This window comes from Pezoporus occidentalis, unplaced genomic scaffold (assembly GCF_034315485.1).
Source record: "Pezoporus occidentalis ecotype Australia unplaced genomic scaffold, CSIRO_AGI_Poc_V1 ctg18, whole genome shotgun sequence".
NCBI classification, from domain to species: domain Eukaryota; kingdom Metazoa; phylum Chordata; class Aves; order Psittaciformes; family Psittacidae; genus Pezoporus; species Pezoporus occidentalis.
The window spans coordinates 1,763,465-1,782,672 of record NW_026913640.1 but is presented as its reverse complement, the minus strand read 5'-3'; the positions used below and the strand labels follow the sequence as shown (position 1 = coordinate 1,782,672).

At 42.8% G+C, this 19,208-nt stretch overlaps 1 protein-coding gene across 1 annotated transcript; it reads left to right on the top strand.

Moving 5' to 3' along the window:
* Positions 1-1,125: 1,125 nt before the first annotated feature.
* SERTM1 (serine rich and transmembrane domain containing 1) lies at positions 1,126-15,105 on the top strand. The gene is made up of 2 exons (XM_062614991.1): positions 1,126-3,987; positions 13,934-15,105. The coding sequence occupies exon 2, from the start codon at positions 14,119-14,121 to the stop codon at positions 14,440-14,442; it is 324 nt and encodes a 107-aa protein (XP_062470975.1). The 5' UTR covers positions 1,126-3,987; positions 13,934-14,118; the 3' UTR covers positions 14,443-15,105.
* Positions 15,106-19,208: the final 4,103 nt, after the last annotated feature.

Sequence of the window (19,208 nt, the reverse complement as noted above, 5' to 3'; positions counted from 1 at the left end):
ATCTTTGCGTAAAATTCCTTTGACATTTAAGTTCATGGTACACAGCTAGTACTGCATCTGCTTTTTTGGTTTCTGAAACATGATGATGCATTAACAGAACCAAGTGCACAAAATTCCGTCCTGGCTTTATGTTGTGTCAGGATTTCTGAGGAGGTTAACATGAAATCTGCTTGACGTTTTTGGGTTTGATATGGACCGTATACTTTATTTCTATAAAATACATTGAAGCCAGTGTTTCAGCTAAATTTTATTATAGGAAAGTGTTTTCTTATTACTCTGGGTTCTACTTACTGGGTCACAACTTTCATTAGTTAAGGACTAATAACCCTACTGACTAGCAAAGTTAAGGGCCACTTACTGTTCAGCAGAGCCCCTTGCTGATATCTGCAGGGAGGGCTCCCGAAATGGGGTGGATGTGCTGTTGGACATTCTGAGCGACAAAGACTCTCAGCTATGCTCTTGTGTACAGCCACCTCATCTGGCATTGGGAAGGACACTGTGCCATAGCACTGAAGGGGACAATAGCGACCTTAAATCTATTCACTTCCAGATTTAGCTACATTTTGTCCTAGAACTGTATTCCTGATAGGTGAAGGGGTCTCTGACTGATATTTCTGATGGTTTTTCCCCTTTACCTGAAGGGATGCTGAACCTGAGGGTCTGAACCCTGCAAATTGTTAGCTTCACTTGTGGGTGTGATGGAGAAGGAAAGCAAGCTCTGATAACAAGGACTGCTTGCCCTGGGGCTTGATATTTTATCTGGTAGATTTTGCTCTGAGAAAAGGATGTGGAGAAGCTGGAGTACTGCCCTATGAGAAGTCCGTGCAGCTTCAGAAAGGGCAGACACAGCACACAGCCCTCCACTGCAGTGTTCATTTGACCCCAAGTGTGGAGCCCAGTGCTGGTCTGCTTGATTGAATACAAAAGGTGGTTACTGGGAGCCCATGCTAAGAGTCAGGCACAAGCTAACAAAGCTTAATTAACTGTTGTTTGTTCTGAGATTAATTGCATCACCACCACCCCCCCCACCCCCCCCCCGTGTGTGTGCTGGGAGGCATCTTCTCAGAGCCTTATCAGTGTCAGTGGCATGCTCCAGGCAGCCCCTCTCAGCCTTGGCAAGGATGGGTAGCAGGACTATGGTGACTTAACCATGAAAAGACATGGCAAGACAGAAGTGGCTGAACTATTTTCATGTACTTATTCTACTGAGGAAAATGGGCTTTAACTGAATTTTTCTCTTTACCTTCCTTTCTTTTTGCCCTGTGCAAAAAGGAAATCTGTAGTTAAACAGCCGTTCCACCCTACACTAAATTTCCTATTCAAACAAAACTTTAAAATCTGGGGTTGCAAGAAATCAAATGAGACATTGTTCCACAAAACACAGAAATGAAGGAATCCTGATACTCAGTGGTTTCTCCCTCTTCCCTGGCTAGCCTTGCCCTGGACCTCCTTTCCTGCTGGGCATCTGTGGTCTGTTACTTTGACAGTGACATCTTAGCAGCTGTTTTGGCTGTAGAAGTCAATTACTGAGATCCAAAGCTATTAGGGGGAACCAAATGGTGTGTGAAACTTTGTGTCCCCTCTTCCTGATCATCTGCTGTCATTAAACTTTAGGAGCACAACTGTCATTGAGGTGTCTGCCTGGGGTTGAATTTGGCTGAGAGTGGCCAGCAGGAACAAAAGTTATTCGGAGTGGGAATAAAAGGAATAATTCTGGGACTGGACAGAAAGAAATCAAATATGACCTGTCATTATGGACAACAGAGAGTGGGCTTTTGAGTTTTAGGGTGGGTTTTTTTCAGCAACCTGTATTTTTTCACAGGAAATTTTCAACAAAAGTGTGAAATAAATATTTTTAGCAAACTAGCACAGGAAGGAGACCAGTTTCCTCAGTGACTGAGATGCAGGCTCACACTCCCATGAAAGGCACGACCAGGAGTGTCCCATTACTCCATCTGAGGTCCTAAATGTGTAAATCAGTGAGACTCTTTTCCCCATTCATATCCTGAGACAAAAGTAGGAACAGAAAAGTCCCTGCTCCCCATATATCTTATTGGCGATGAGAGTGAATACAGTGTTGAGGCCAAATCCTGCTGTGCCAGAATGTAGTCAGCACAAGCCTCAGCTGTGGGCTAGCGCTGCAGCTGAGACCATGAAAATAGCTGTGAAGAGCGTTAGACTGGTGCAAGAGGGATGAAGGACTGGGGGATAGAAATATGTGTGCCAAGGGGTCTTCTGTAGCTAATCTTCTTGATGTTCTAGTCCAAATATTTCTGTGTTCTTCAAAGGTAATTAAAAGTTCAGACCTCACCATCTCACTGTGTGTGCTTGCCATTTGAATATGAATACATGCATTTAAAGAGTCCTGAGGATGTATTGTGTTTTGCACTGCATCACCAGCGTGTTTAATCAGCTCAAGATTTGGTGGGCTCTGTTCCCTTCGACTTGCTGGGGATTGGGCTGTTGTATTGAATGAAGGGCTAAGTGGGCAAGAGCAGTGCTCTGTGTGTTAGGAGGGAAAGGAATAAAGAAGATTCTGCAGAGACAAAAGAGAGCTGGAAAAAGAAGCAAAATATTTTCTGTTTGCCTTGTTTGAAGATACAGTCCCTGTTGCAGAGATCCGTGCCTCTTTCTCCCAGAGAGCTGTTCTGAAAGAAATAAAGAGAAGGGAAAGGGTCTCTGCTACAAGCAGACAAAACTGAGGGACATAGGATTGAGCTGTTTGTTACATGAGACAGATCTGCCAGAGAAAAGGTACCTGGGGCCTGTTGCATTCCCCTCTCCATCCCAGTATCACTGCCTGCCTCAGCCTGTGTGCTTCTGGGCAGGGTGACAGGGTGCATGCCCTCGCATCCAGAGGACGTGCTGCGTCCATCCCTGGGTAATCTGACTTTGGGTTCACCTGCAGCCCCCCCACCTCTCCTTCTGCATGGGGGAGTGATCAGGAAGCTGTCTAACTCCCTTTGAGTGGAACAGTAGTATACTCAATGTTATAACATTTGGATTTCAACAATGCTGACTTAACAGCTGCATTAGATAATTTTCTTTATTGAACTTGGACAGGCTTAAACCATAAGTGATTCAGTGAAGGGATGAAAGCAATACAACAATGCATTAACTTTCATCCCCAGAGGTCTGCTTCTCTAGTGCACTTCAAACCAAATGTGCTGAAAGGGTAGAGCTCTGAGATGTGTAATGATTGTGCAAGCTTCTTTTCTTTCCCAGAGGGGAGGATCTTTCTGAAAGTGGCCCTACTTTTGCTTTAATCTGCATCATCTGGGATTGTTTCTTCATATACAAACAATTTAATTTGTTTTATTAAAAACAGTTCAGGGGCCACATTTTATTTTAGATATTGAATGAATGTAGCACACAAAATTCTGCTAGCTATCCTTGTGTGTATACAGTATTCAGTTTGGGGATTTCAGGTAAGTGAACTTGAACTGCAGATTGTTTGAAATAAAGAGAATAAATAAATAGTAGTGTGTAATCCAGAAAGACTGATTCCCAGTAGGAGTCTTTAGGGGATAAGGTGAAATGGATTGGACTGCAGATACAGTGCTATGGTGCTTAAAGAGGTGTCAGGGACAACAGGCTGTCTTGGTCCTGGAGCACTCTGCAAAAGAAGAGGAGGCAGGTGTTGTACCAGAGCATGGCTGTAGAGCAGAGATCAGGATCACGGTTTTGATGTTATATGTGCAGTGCTGTAACTGGACAGAAGAAGGATGTGTCTAGCAGAAATAAAACAGAAGCCAGGATTCCAGTCATTTTGTTTTTTTCTGAAACTTTTGGCATAGAGAGTAGTCAAAATTCAGCACTTTTCCTCCCTGTTTTATTTCTCAATGTCGTTATTACTAAATTTTTCAACTTTGATGTGCTTTTTTATAGGGGCTTTTCTCAGTATGCAGTCCTTTTAGATTTGGGCGTGATAACTAATCACATCCTGTGCGTTGGACACTTGGCTTTCATCCCCATATATTCCTGCTTGTAAGTATTTTATTCATTCTCCTTGCTTGCTTTTATCTTACTTTTAAAGAGGTTCAACTGACGGGCTCTGGATCTGATCCCAGGTTATGATGGGTTTGCTTTACACTGATATAAATAACTGTATAATCTTCAGATTCATGGGAAATGTAAATGATAAAAGCATTTGAGCCTATCTGAATTAATCTAAGTATCCTTATGGCTTTGAGAATTTCCTTTTTGCAACCCCACACAAAACCCTAAATAAAATATGACTTGATTTTCACCTGCAACCAAGCCATCTGGGCACTTGTCTTCTTAGATTTTGACAGTCATAAATTTAAATCACATAAAATGATAATTAAAAAAAATGAAATTAGACCATACATTAAAGGAGGACTTTGCTTGTGGCTGGAAATAATTTTTCCTTTTCCTTGAGTGTGCTATTTTATTGAGTCAGTTGGTGACTGGTTCTGTTTCCCAGGCAGAGTGGTGAAGGGATTCTCTGCTCCTGGAGGGTCCATCTGTAACAGGAAAAAGAAGCATCCTAATTACTTGTGCCTTTTGATTGCTAAAAGCATACATACAAGAATAAGAATTAAGGATCATATTCTTGCTAAACTCCGAATGAACATTCTTTGCCTTTGCTACCTGTGTTTTCAATGGAAAAAAATGTTGCTCACTTTTTTTCTGCCTAGATTTACTGTCTAATTTAGTTGCATGATGTTAAATTGCTACATTTTTCCAGTCTAGAGCAAATTGTTCTTCAAGGCTGAAGAATTCCCTATATATAACACTCATTCAGTCCTTTAGTATGAGCATGCAAATGTATTTTTATTGGCATTAAATGCTTTGTGTTACATATTACCTGGAAGAACATTATGTGGTGATATAGTCCTATATGTTACAGGAAATAAACATGGAAAATGAAGGTTGTGAGGAGGAATATGAAAGAATTAAACCAGAAGCTCACTGGCCATTGTACATATATTGCATTAACAAGGGTTGTGAGATATTTTAATCTTTTAATAGACCTAGTGAACATTTGTTGCCAGCTTTTGGAAGTAATCACTGATAACAGAATTTGGGGAGTGACACACTTTTAGGGATAAGGTTTCATCCTGGAACTGGCATCACTGTACTGCCTGGGAACCTGCATAATCCTCCTGCTGCTCGTCCTGCCCTGGTGCTGAATGAAGAGAGGTTGTTTTGCTTTCAGGTCATAAGGGATGATATCATTATCTGCTCACTCCTGGCTTTAACTTTTCAAAAGGGCAAAAGGGAGCAGAGAACACACTTGTGAGTTCTTTAACAATCGGTGTCAGCTTTAATGGATGTCCTCTGCCTCCCTTCTCCTACTCAAATCAAAGAGCTGTCTGCCTCTGTTTTAGGACAGACCCCAGACTACCATCTTGCAACTCATCTCCCTATCCTAGCCATTTCCTAGCTAGATTAATGACCAGTAATTTTAGTTCCATTTGGATCTGCTAACCATGATATCCTCCCCATCAGAGGGACAGTCCCAAGTCTTTCATTGAGGTCACATTGTTTCATTCTTGTGGGTATGCTTCTTTCATCCTCATCTCCATGTTGCTTGGGACACGTGCAAGCATGGGAACTGCCTCCATGGGAGGACAGTGTGTGCAAGATGATGAAGCCTCATGGCCAGAGGCTCCTTCTGCCAGGATCTACGGACATCTGACATGGGCGAGTTTCTTCAGCTGTCCTGCAATGGGTCAGTGAGCAACTCTCTGCCCTGCAGAAGAAAAGGGGGTTATTTTAACAAAAACCTCTGTTTTGAAGATGATGGAAATTTAATCCTTCTGCCGCACTCATCCTCTGCCTTTCTGTATACATTGAGCTGAAATAGACAAAAGGGTTTTACGTTATTGGGGAAGAAAAGCGGAGTCAGTTAACAGCATATTGATGTCTGATGGGATGAAGGACCTCACTATTGTATGTATGGTAAAGGCAAGTTAAGCTCTCCTCTGTAAGGAGTTGTTTACAATAAGGGCTTTTTAGAATACCTCTTCCTTGTAAAGAAAGAGTTGATGGGAGACTATGACAAAAATATTAGTTTGTGTAGCATAAAAATGCTGCTTTTCTTTGGTGCCAATTTGTCTCTGCCTGAACATTTTGAAACCTCTGAAACAGCCAAGGTATTTCTCAGCTTGTAGTCACAAAAGCCAGGAAGAACCAAGAAAGCAAAGTGCTTCTCTTTGGCTGATAAATTTTCAAGAAAATGAACCAGATTTGCCTGTGCTTCCTGTTTCTCAAGGGCTTCAGTGGTTGTGAGTATGTTATATTAAGTTCACTGAGCCTGGAGAAATAGAATTGTTGCATCAACATATGCAGAGAAATACAATACAGGCAACTGGATGGTAAAGGTTTTATGACATTGGGACTATGAAAAAGCTCCCTGTTTACTACATGCCATTCTGGAGAGTGCTCAAGTCTCATTTATCATTCACCTTGGACTGAACTGGGAGATGACTAGTGTCTCAGCAATGCTCAACACTGAATTACATATACTACATATAATTTGGCACCTAGGGCATATGCTAATTGATGAGGTCTCTGCTCCTGAGCACATTTCCATTTTCTGAAAAAAATAGGTTTTATAACAGGTGCCATCAAAGTTTCAGACAGTGGATAGCTTTGGCATGGCTACCCAGACTGATACTACTCATTACCTGGGATTTACCTCTTACGTAGTGATGGCTCACTTAATCCCTTACCAGTTTGCCCTGCTTTGGTGAATGCCAATTTGCCTGTCTCCTTCTTACGTATGATAAAAGAGAAAATGGAAAACTCCAATTGAAGCTGCCTACAGTATCTTCTAGGTAGCCCTACCCTTGGAATAAGGGTGGTTGTCCTCACCTGTGAAAAACTGATTTATACTGAGGACATGAATGGAAGAAAAATGCACAGCTGGAAGAAAATACAGTAGTGCTTCTGGTAGAAAAGTGAGGATGTACAAATGACACCATGTGTGTAGCAGGCCCTCTCCTTGTGTGCCAGCTGTCATATTTGGGGACTAAAGAAGCAGAACAAGGTTTTGCACTCTTGCACATCTAAACCCAGCAGAGTGTGGTGGTGGAGTCTGTGCCGCCTTGGTACAGTGAGTTGTTTTACTGAAGTGTGTGAATCTTTCTAAGCAGTTTGCCCATCAGAGCAGCAAGGCTGAGTAGTGGAATAACAGCAGCAAGAAAACTCATCCAGTGTCAGAAAGGCAGATCGTGACCTGGGACTTTCAGCAGTGGGGTTGGACTTGACTTGATAACTCAGGAAGTCTCAAGTTGTGCATCCCTGTCTTTTGATTGCAGAGGTGTCTCTGAGATACAGCTCTCTAATGCAGATCCAGCTACCCCACAAAATCTGAGTCCCCCAGCAGACAGGTCCCAGTTCTCCTGTCCCAAGAGTTTGCAGGATTGGCTATTTGGGAAGCCTTCTCCCATCAGACTTCCTCTCCACCTCCAGTCATTTCGCAACATCACTTTAAATTCAGTCTTCGCCTTAAACCAGTTCAGCTTTCCAACAACAGATGAGTGAAAGGTACAGACTACTACAGAATTTGAAAGCTTTGGCTCCTCAGTTGAATTCCTTGATCAGTTTATGGCTCCTAGAAAGACAACGGGTTTATTGTAGTAAGCCACTTTGTTTTGCCATCATACTTCGAAGTCAGTGACAAAATCCCCAGTCATTTTTTGGGACCAGGTTTGGGCTAGATGTTATGATGTTGTTCTGTTTAGTTTTCAGAAATGCACAAAACCAATTGCCAGAACAGAAGGTGAGGCTGACATCTGGCTTTATTGGGGGATATTCCTTTGGGAGGATTAGGATAAGAGAGATAAATGATACATGCTACTTACTTTCTCCCAGCAGAAGCAGGAACCTGAGCCAAAGAATAGCAATGGTCCACTGAACAAAACTACTTGTGGATCCCACTCCTAGAAGCTGAGAGGTCTGATTTGCAGCATGGCAGAGGTTGATGCAGCCCTAGGACTTTGTAGTGGAGTTTTGGTCCAGCATTTGCACCCGTACCCCACATCACTGGCTGAGCTATCCTGGCTGCTCTCCATCAGGATTGAAGTGTTGGAACAGCACCAGGGAACATCATCATGATCAGATCCATTTTCTTTCTGTATGTGTTTTGTACCTTCCCTATGAATACTACTCAGATGTCAGGACCAGATATGTTCACACTCTGTATGATTTTGCTGTTTACTCCAACAGGGTACAGATGGTTGGTAAAAACCTTTTAAAATGAGTAGGACCTTACACTTTAGGTCTGTATTTTTAGATGTGTGATTAAAACATCACAGATTTTTTTTTTTCATCTTCCTGAAAATATTACCCTAAGAGCCACTTTAGCTGAAGCTACATTTTGTGGTGAGATTCATTTACACCTCATGTCAGTACACACTGTGAGTGAGGCAACTAGGATCTGGACCATAGTCATTTGGAATCCGAGTTTTAGTGTCTCTATTCTCAATACAAAATACTTGGTTAAAAATAGCCCTGTTGACATTGTAAGACCTATAAAGGCTCTCGTCTAGCAAAACACATCTCTGCTTAACTGTGAGGTTCTGATTAGTTCTATTCAAGACCATAAATTTCCCACTGACTTCAAAGAAAGACCCATGCCAAAGTTCTTCCTTGTACCAGGGCCAAAACTGTTAATGGGAAAAGAAGAACTTAGCAGATTTCAAATTTGTGAAGAATTTAAAGGCTTTTAACTTCTGCCATGTTAAAGAATTTATGTGAATTAATTCCTTAAGTTATTATAGAGCAATTCAATTAATAATGGTTCTGCTTTTCATTATGATGAGTAATCAAGGATAAGCATCTTCTATATCAAAGCTTATCTTTTAGAAAGGATAAATTAGCTATAATGCACTTAACTACTTCCAGAACGTGAAATGAACATGTATTGTTCCATTAGTTAATTTTGGGTCCCTGAATTAAAGACAGTTCAAAAGGAATATAATCTCATAAGGATCTCTTTGTTCAGTCTGTTGTGACTTACTTCACAAAGTACAATAAATACTGTTTCTTGTGGGGCTAAATACTATTAGGGCTATAAGATGGTTTTGGTTTAGTATATTTTCTGCATCAGTATGAGTTACCACAAGAGTAAGAATTTTTTTATCTGGTGTTTGTAGATGCAATTTTGTACTCCTGCGTATCTTGTAAGCTATTGGGGTGGTGGTGTGTAAGCTCCACAGTAAAACAATCAATGCAATTAATGAAAGATAGAAACAACATCTGGAATGTAACCTTTTATGCATGAAAACATTACAGATGGGTATGTGCTAGTAAATTAATCCAGGCCAAGGCATAAGCCTGTCTGTCTTCATCTCTCCTGTTGAATTAGCAAGCACACCTCCTGGCATGGTTTTGGCCAGCAAGCATCCTCCAAGCAATGCCTGGACATATGTGGGGTTACAACTGGCCGTTATTCATTCCCAAAGGCAGCTGTGATTTGGCCAGCCTGTCCACAGGGATAAAAGGGAGTTTAGTCATCTTGATGCAGCACAGGTTGTCCTCAAGATCAGAAAATAGCCTTGACCTGTTTTATGTAGTAGTATAGATGTAGTTCACAGTATCACAGTATGCTAGAGATTGGAAGGGACCTCAGAAGATCGTCTAGTCCAATCCCCCTGCTGGAGCAGGAACGCCTAGATAATGTTACACAGGAATGTGTCCAGGCGGGTTTTGAATGTCTCCAGGGAAGGAGACTCCACAACCTCCCTGGGCAGCCTGTTCCAGTGTTCCGTCACCCTCACTGAGAAGAAGTTTCTTCTCAAGTTTAAGTGGAACCTCTTGTGTTCCAGTTTGTACCCATTACCCCTTGTCCTATCATTGTTTGCCACTGAGTAGAGCCTGGCTCCATCCTCGTGACACTCCCCCTTATATATTTATATACACTAATAAGGTCACCCCTCAGTCTCCTCCAAACTATAGAGACCCAGCTCCCTCAGTCTTTCCTCATAAGGGAGATGCTCCACTCCCTTAATCATCTTAGTTGCCCTGCGCTGGACTCTCTCCAGCAGCTCCCTGTCCTTCTTGAACTGAGGGGCCCAGAACTGGACACAATATTCCAGATGCGGTCTCATCAGGGCAGAGTAGAGGGGAAGGAGGACCTCTCTCGACCTACTAACCACCTCCTTCTAATACACCCCAGGCTGACATTGGCCTTCTTGGCCACAAGGGCACAGTGTTGGCTCATGGTCATCCTGTCGTCCACTAGGACCCCCAGGTCCCTCTCCCCTACACTGCTCTCTAACAGGTCGTTCCCCAACCTATACTGGAACCTGGGGTTGTTCCTGCCCAGATGCAGGACTCTACACTTCCCCTTGTTATATTTCATCCCGTTATTCCCTGCCCAACTCTCCAGCCTGTCCAGGTCTCGCTGGATGGCAGCACAGCCTTCTGGCGTGTCAGCCACTCCTCCCAGCTTAGTGTCATCAGCAAACTTGCTGATAGTACACTCAATTCCCTCATCTAAATCGTTGATGAATATATTAAATAATACTGGTCCCAGTACTGACCCTTGAGGCACTCCACTAGTTACAGGCCTCCAACTAGACTCCGCCCCATAGACTACAACTCTCTGGCTTCTCTCCTTCAGCCAGTTCGCAGTCCACCTCACTACCTGGTCATCCAGACCACACTTCCTCAATTTAGCTGTGAGGATGCTGTGGGAGACTGTGTCATATGCTTTGCTGAAGTCAAGGTAGACCACATCCACCGCTCTGCCATCATCCATCCACCGTGTTATTTCCTCATAAAAGTCTAAGAGATTGGTCAAACATGATTTCCCCCTGGTGAAGCCATGTTGACTGCCCCTCATAACCCTCTTATCCTTGATGTGCCTTAAGATGGCACCAAGGACAAGGTGTTCCATCACTTTCCCAGGGATGGAGGTGAGGCTGACCGGTCTGTAGTTACCCGGGTCCTCCTTCTTGCCCTTTTTGAAGACTGGAGTGACATTTGCCTTCCTCCAGTCCTCAGGCACCTCTCCCGTTTCCCAAGACTTGGTAAAGATGATGGAGAGTGGTCTAGCAATGACTTCCGCCAGTTCCCTCAGCACCCGTGGGTGCATCCCATCTGGACCCATGGATTTATGGATGTCCAGATTGCTCAACTGGCCTCTAACCCATTCCTCATCGAGTAAGGCAAACCGCTCCATTGACCTGACTTCATCTGAGGTCTCAGAGGTACAGGGCTCTTCAGGACTGCCTGCAGCAGAGTAGACAGAGACAAAGAAGGCATTCAGTAACTCTGCCATCTCTGTATCTTCTGTCACCAGGGCACCCATCCCGTTCATCAGTGGGCCTGCATTGCCTCTGGTGTTAGTTTTGTCTGCCATGTATTTGAAAAAGCTCTTTCTGCTGTCCTTGACCCCTCTTGCCAGATTTAATTCTAAGGAGCCCTTAGTCATCCTAGCTGCCTTCCTACATCCTCTAGCAGCAGACTTATATTCCTCCCAAGTGGCCAGCCCCTCCTTCCATGACCTGTAAACTCTTCTCTTCCACTTGAGCATACCCAGCAATTCCCTATTTAGCCACGCAGGTCTCCTGGCCCTCTTCCTTGACTTCCTATGTGTCGGGATGCTCTGATCTTGAGCTTGGAAAAAGCAATCCTTGAATGCCAACCAACTATCTTGGGCCCCTTTACCTTCAAGCAGCCTTGCCCATGGGATTTCCCCTAGCAATTGCTTGAAAAGGCCAAAGTTTGCCCTGCCAAAGTCCAGGGTTGCAATTCTACTTGCTATTCTACTGGTCCTACCACACAAGATCCTGAACTCCACCATCTCGTGGTCGCTGCAACCAAGGCAGCCCTCAACCCTTACTGCTTCAACCAGACCCTCCTTGTTAGTGAGGATGAGATCCAGCAGCGCTCCTCTCCTGGTCGGCTCATCCACCATTTGCAGGAGGAAGTTATCATCCACACACTGGAGGAACCTCCTGGCCTGCGGCTGGGTTGCCGAGTGGTCCCTCCAGCAAACATCAGGGAAGTTAAAATCCCCCACGACGACCATGGCCTGTGACTGTGAGGCTGCTCTCAGCTGCCTGTAGAAGGCCTCGTCAACTTCCTCACCCTGATCTGGTGGTCTGTAACAGCCTGTTAGATGTAGTTCTGAGGTATAGAAAGTAAAAGTAGGGTTTAAAAATGTAGAATCAGGTTCTACCTACCACTTATTGTAGTCCTTGTTTCCTCAGGCACTTTGGGCTTTTTGTGGCATATAGCATAACATCCTAAATGTAAATTACAGTGCAAAAGTACAGTGGATAGCTATGCAACTTCAGTGGCTGCAAAGCAAACTTCTTAGCTTTTTTCTCAGGGTGTCTTCAAGACTTTTGTGTTCACAGAGGAGAAACAGTACCAGCAGAAAAGTACCTTATCCTTCTTAAGCATCTTGAGTTCAGGTTGGGGTTTTTATAGTTACATCATATGTCAAAAGATGTCAGCTTCTTGAAGAAAGAAGTACTTTACTGAGTTAGCAGAGGTAGTGTGTTTAAAGGGAAAATTGTAAGCAGACCATTGCCAGGAACAGTGCTGAGAAACTCATGGAAACACAGAGAGATATTTGAGCAGTTGTGTGACAAACAAGGAGAGACCCCAGACTGTTGCATCATTACTTCCAAGGGCCTGATTTTGTCTCTGACTGATGCTGACATTATTTGCTTTCTCTATCAACATAAAAATCAGTAGGATTTTCCTCAAAGCTTCTAACGGTGAGTTAGAGACAATTGTATTGAACTGGGACCACAGGATGAGGCTGAAAGCAAGGTCAGGATGAGAGGGACCACACTGGGAATGGATATTGTCTTCCTTTTAGGAGGAAAGCTCACTGCCTTTCCTTGTGGTGCCTGAGTATCTGCAGTTAGAGGTTGGCCATGGATGGATGGATTGAAAGATTGAATGTGCATGATTATATGCAGAAAATGAGCTTCATTTCTTATCCACTTGCACCCTGCATTATCTGTTTTCTATCAAAACAAAGGCAAGGGGTGGCACCATGTAATTCAGCTTCAGCATGTCAGCTTTTTACAAGCAGTTCCCCATCATCAAGCCTTCTCTTACACTTCCAGGCTGCACCTGGGGACTGACTACATTTTTAAACAAAACACAAAGCAGGTTAGTATACCATGATCTGCTTGTCCTGTGCCACTTTGACCTTTGCCAGCACCTGAGCTTCCAGATCCCAACACAAAGTGGCTGGAGGCAAAACTTTTTCACAGATGGGATCTCTTCCCCATTTGCTGCCCTTAGGTAGTCCCCTTGCATATGTTGAGCTGCCAGGGCTGTCCATTCCCTTGGGATATAGGTCTCAGCAGCTGCAACACTTCGTTGAAACATGCCTGCTATTGAGATCCCCACAGCACCATTACAGCAAGATGTATTTTGATCTTTAAAACCATTTGATCCATTTTATAAATATATGGCAAGAAAGCAGGTCTGGCAGATTTTCTCATTCTGAGTACCTCTGGCAAGACAGTATGGAGTAAGTGGCTAATGGATTTGTCATTCATCATGGTGTTGATCAGCCTTGCTCATCTAGGTTGAGAAGCCTGGTATGAATATAATCATTAGAAGGGCAGCTGTTCAGTGCCAAAGGGAGTTTTCGTTCCTTGACGAGGTTTTTTCCACAAGATAGATTTGGATTCCAATATGTCTGTCCCATATAAAGTACATTTTTATTGTGCCATTGCTCAGTTAAACAACTTGTGGTGGGGAATTTGAATTAATTGATGGGTAGGACTTCTCCTAATCCCTGCATTTTGGAAAATAGAGATATAAAGATATTTGTTACCTAATGCTTTAAGAATCGCAGCTTAATGCTAAGGAGTAACTTGTAACTTAAGAACTAGACTGTATCAGATACACATTAAATCACATTATCTGCTAGTAAATTAATCTTGTTTTTTTTATTTTATTTTATTTTTTCTCTCCCTTGCAGTTCTGAAGGATACAATCTCACATTGTCCTGGACTGGAGCAGTAAAGGATAAATCTGATCACTGGCTGACCTGTTATCTCTTTGTAGTGATGGACAAATGGTTGCCTAAAATAAACCCTCTGTTATGCTGCTAAAACTACCTTTGAATCCAAGATCTGTTGTGATTTTTGAAACACAAACCCCAAAATGTCAGAACCCGACCCTTCATCTGGATTTGTAGGAAACATGGAAAATGGGACTTTTCTGGAGCTATATCCCACATCCCTTTCAACTTCAGTGGATTCATCACCTGGCCGTTTATCCAATGTCTATGTCTATGTTTCAATATTCCTTAGTCTGTTAGCTTTTCTCCTTTTGCTATTGATCATTGCACTTCAGAGGTTGAAAAACATAATTTCTTCCAGTTCCTCCTACCCAGAATATAATAGTGATGCTGGAAGCTCTTTCACTAATTTAGAGGTTTGTAGTATTTCTTCCCAGCACTCTGCTCTCTCAAACCTTTCTTCATGAAACTAAATGGAAGGAAACATACAGTGAATGGAAGAGCTTTGCCCAGTTTCTTGGGAAGGTAGTGCATGCAACATTTGCCTTAGAAGACTATTATGAGGAGATGGCTTTCAAAGTTTCCATAGGGTTTTTTTCTTTCCTTTTCTAGTGTGCATTTCCCCTTTTACTAATGTTCTTTTTCATTCTGGACAATGGATAATGACATTTGTTCATTGTTTTATGCCTGCAATAGTGATGCTGTCTTTTTCTCACACATATATGGTGTTCATTACAAGTATTCCTTCCAAATTGTAATACGGTTCTAACTGAATGTGTCATTTTTCTGCTGTAGTTTTGACCCCCTTAGCTGGTTTTGTATCAGTAACATGGTCACTACTTTTCTTTTTCCTTTTTTAATTAGATAAGGACTTCTGGATGAAATCCCTATTGCAAAAGTATACGAAAAAACACTGCTTAAATTATAAATATTAGGACAATTTAAAGTTGTTGGTATTTGTTTGGTTTTTAATTTTCAAGTCTTTTACAGTATTTCTTGATGTTTATAAAATCCATTTCTTGAATGTTGCTTTTGTTTATTCATACTCCTAACTCATTGTGTATAAAGTCTGTATTTCAGTTTTTGAATCTCTGGTTAACTTAGTAAAGCAACTGCAATAATGACTCTCACTGCTGAATGTGTGGAGGTATTCTTGGAGCCTGTTGTGTATCATTTGCCTAATGACTTGTTCCTCCAGAGGGCAGCTTTTGCTGCTGTATCATAAATATCACATAACTCCTTCACATCCTTCACTGAATCTGTAGCTTGTTCATACTGGATACCAGTACAAAACAGTGCTTTCTTTTAAAAGGTCTGCATATGACACCCACAGCTAGCAACTGAATAGCTCCTAAACTGTCCTTTATGTGCAAAATGTTTTTTACTTAAGTGATCAGTGCCAGCAGGGACAGAAATTGCCTGCACTTGGTGAGGACTTCCTCAGCCAGATTTTGTCCTGTAGTTTCACATACTGGGGTGAGGGGGAAACATGAGGATCTGTGTAATGGCAAGGCAAACCTGTGCTCTGACCCTCAGGAGGTGCAAGGTGTACCTGCAGAGGATAGGAAGAGATGGGGATGAAAAAGGCAGTGGCTTTCCTCCTGCTCAAAATGTAGCCCAACACTAATTTTCTGCAATACAATAACTAGCAGCATTGTGAACAGGAAGCTGTGGGCAGCTGAGAATTAAATCCAAACGACCAAAGAAATTACTTGAATGGACAAGTGTGACCTGTTAGGACTGCAGCCCCACATTTGGAAAACCTGGTGTGAATATAATCATTAGAAGGGCACCTGCTCAGTGCCAAAAAACACACAGATGATGCCAGAGTTGGTGTTCACTATTTTTAAAAGTGAACCTACATCTGGTAGGTGTAATGACTTATGGTGATGAATAGCTCCTCACAAAGGTTAGAGAGCTTGCTGGCTTCCTGGGTTCAGCAGTAGCAGTCATTTTTTCTCCTTCTTAGTAGCTGGTGCAGTGCTGTGTTTTGACTTTCAGCCTGGGAACAGAGCTGATAACAATGATGTTTTGGTCTGGCCAAGGACTTTGTGAGCCTCATGCTCTGCCAGGGAGGAGGGGAAGCCGGGAGAAAGCAGAGACAGGACACCTGACCCAAACTGACCAAAGAGGTATTCCATACCACAGCATGTCATGCCCAGGATGTAACTGGGAGTTAGCCGGAAGGGCTGGGAGACTGCAGGGTTGGACGAGGTATTGGTCAGTGCTTGGTCGGGCTGGGGGGGCGAGTTATTGGTTGGCTGGTGCCGAGGTGTTGTATTCTCTTCCCTTGTTATTTCCTTTATCATTGTTATCATTGGTGGTAGCAGTAGTGATTTGTGTTATACCTTAGTTACTAAACTGTTCTTATCTCAACCCGTGGGAGTTGCATTCTTTTCGATTCTCCTCTCCATCCCTCCGGGAGTAGGGGGAGGGAAAGAAGGGGGGGAGTGAGTGAACAAGCTGGCTGACTGGTTTTAAACCATGACACTAATACAGACCTTAAGCCTGCAGGTTCTCTGAGCCAAAATGGTTTGAGCAATATATTTAGTCCCTGGAATCTTTTATTTATCTAGATAAAAATTTCTTGTAAGTCACTTTTCACTGTAATTGATGAAAAGTGGGGAAAGAGTTAACTATTTAAAAGGGATCAGAAAAGATTGTTTCATTTCTGAAAGCTCTTACAAATACCAAACCTGTAGCTGAATGTATTTGTGTGTTGACTGGTAGATAAAAATAAATGAACTGTAAATCAAGATAGATAGAGCAACTCTTCAACTATCTTCTCTTACTGACAAAGTTGTAAATTTGTTGCTTCCTTTGCTGCAAATGCAGGAATTTAATCAAAAGCAGAGATGAGACCACAGGTTGAGATGGGTATTTGTTCCCAGCGATATGTTTCCCATTACTAGTTTATGCTTGCAGATACAAGACATTTAATATTAAATGCAGGGTGTTGAAAACCCATCAGCTTTGTTCGGTAACTTGTCAAACTTCACAAGAGCAAAAAGCATTTTTCAGACTGCACAAAGTAGCAAAGGTAACTGCAACCACATATTTGATTTTGCTTTGTAGTTTACTACATGCTATTGTTGTTTTTTTTTTCCCCACTCTGCAGTGACATATGGGACTGTACACTCATCATAATATCAGCTGAGTCGTACCTGTTCTCATCAGGACAGATTTGAGTAGAACCAAGTTGGATCCAACAGAATAGCATCACAAGAAGCCACAGTCAAAAAGCACCATAGCATTTTCAAGGTTTACTAAGTATTAGATCTTCTAGAACAAAAAGAGGACATAAAAAAACTCAACCAACTTGAGATCATGAGCTTGAGTTAACTTGAGAGCACTAGAACAGGCTTTCTGGAAAGGTGGCCAATATCCCAAGGCTGTCAGTATTTAAGAGGCATTTGGACAATGCCCTTAACAACATGCTCTAACTTCTGATCAGTCCTGAAGTGGTCAGACAGTTGAACTGGATGATCCCTGTAAGATACCTTCCAACTGAATTTTTTATTCTATTCTATACTACCCTATCCTATTGTAGGGATTCTCCACCATGGTAAACTCAAAAACAGATTAGATTCTCTGTTTCATAAAATATATCTTTAATTTCTCTCTTTCTTTCCCCTTCTTGCTGTCACTCACACACCAAACAGATCTGGATAGGTTGGAGAGAAATGGGCAGAGAGGAATCTCATAAAGTCCAACAAGGGAAAATGCATAATCCTGCCCCTGAGCAGAAATAACCTCAGGCACCAGTGCAAGCTGTGGCTGACCAACTGCAAAATAGCTCTGCAGAGAAGGACCTGGAAGTCCTGGTGGACACAAGATTGAACACCAGCCATCAGCACACTCTAGCTGCAAAGACCACGAGCATCCAGGGCTGCATTAGATGGAGCACTTCCAGTAGGCTGAGGGAGGTGATTCTTTCCACTGCTCAGCACTGGTGGTACACCTGGATTGCTGTGTCCGGTTCTGGGATCCCCAGCACAAGAGGTGTGGAGCTACAGTAGTAAGCTCAGTACAGGGCTACTATGATAAAGGGACTGGAGCATCTCTCCTACAAGCTGAGAGAGGTGGGCCTGTTTAATCTAGAGAAGACTCAGGAGGATCTCATCAGTATTTATAAATACTTCATGGGAGGGAGGAAGAAGAGGGAGACAGGGTCTTCTCAGTGCTGGCCAAAGACAGGAAAAGATGCAATAGACACAAACTGAAACACATGAAATTCCATCTAAACATAAGAAAACATTTCACTGGGAGGGTAGTCAAACACTGGCACAGGTTGCCCAGAGAGTCTGTGCAATGTCCATGCATTGATCTAAGCAACCTGCCTGCAGCTGACCCTGCTTTGGGCAGGAGGGCTGGACCAGGTGATCCTCAGAGGTCACCTATCCATGCTGTGGTCCTGTGATTCACATCAGTGCAAAAACTCAGTGGCTTCCAGCTCACTGCCTCCTACTGATGTGCTTTCTCATCTCTGCAGCTGAATAAACAATATGTTTATGAGGGAGTGATTTCTTCAATAACTTCTTACTAAAGAGCTGCTCTGTTCTTCCTCCTGCCTGCAGCTACATGCTTTTTTTCCGGCTTTTCCACTGCCTTTTTGTGTTGTGGGTTCACATTTCACCATTGACTTTTGCCCTTAGCCACTTCTACTTTTACTAAGCCCTCTGACTGCAGCAGTGCCCTTAGCTTCAGTAATATATGATTTGTTGCAAAGTATACCTGGAAATCTATAGGAAGAAGAATACCAATAAAGCATGGGTAACGAAAGAACAGAAGGAATTTCCGGATCACACTGTCTATCCCTGTAGTACTCTGACAAGGCTGAATCCCCATGGAGCATCATGCTCTGCTGTACTTGAGCTTTTTCCCTTCAGAGTCTTCTATTTTCAGTTAGATCACTAGGAAGACATCTGCATGGGAAAGTTATTTACGTACTGTGTATACCTCCCATTCTTGTTGACGGGACAGTTTTTTGCTGCATCTGTTACAGTTGTCTAAGGAAACATTGTGAATGGCAGCCCAGCTGCTTCCCCAGCTGAATGACCTTCACATACCCGCAGCCACTCATATGCTCCAAAAGACAACGGCCCCCCTCTGTGGTGTCAGCCAAAGATTACATGCCCCAAATGGAGGCTGCAAAAGTAGCCTGAAGTCCTTTTTTCTCTAAGAGACGTGAACTTACTCTCGCCTATGTTTTTAGCACAACACAGAACAGTCC

Excerpts from the sequence above, each read along its gene's own strand:
- SERTM1 (XM_062614991.1), top strand. The coding sequence starts at position 14,119 with ATGTCAGAACCCGACCCTTCATCTGGATTTGTAGGAAACATGGAAAAT.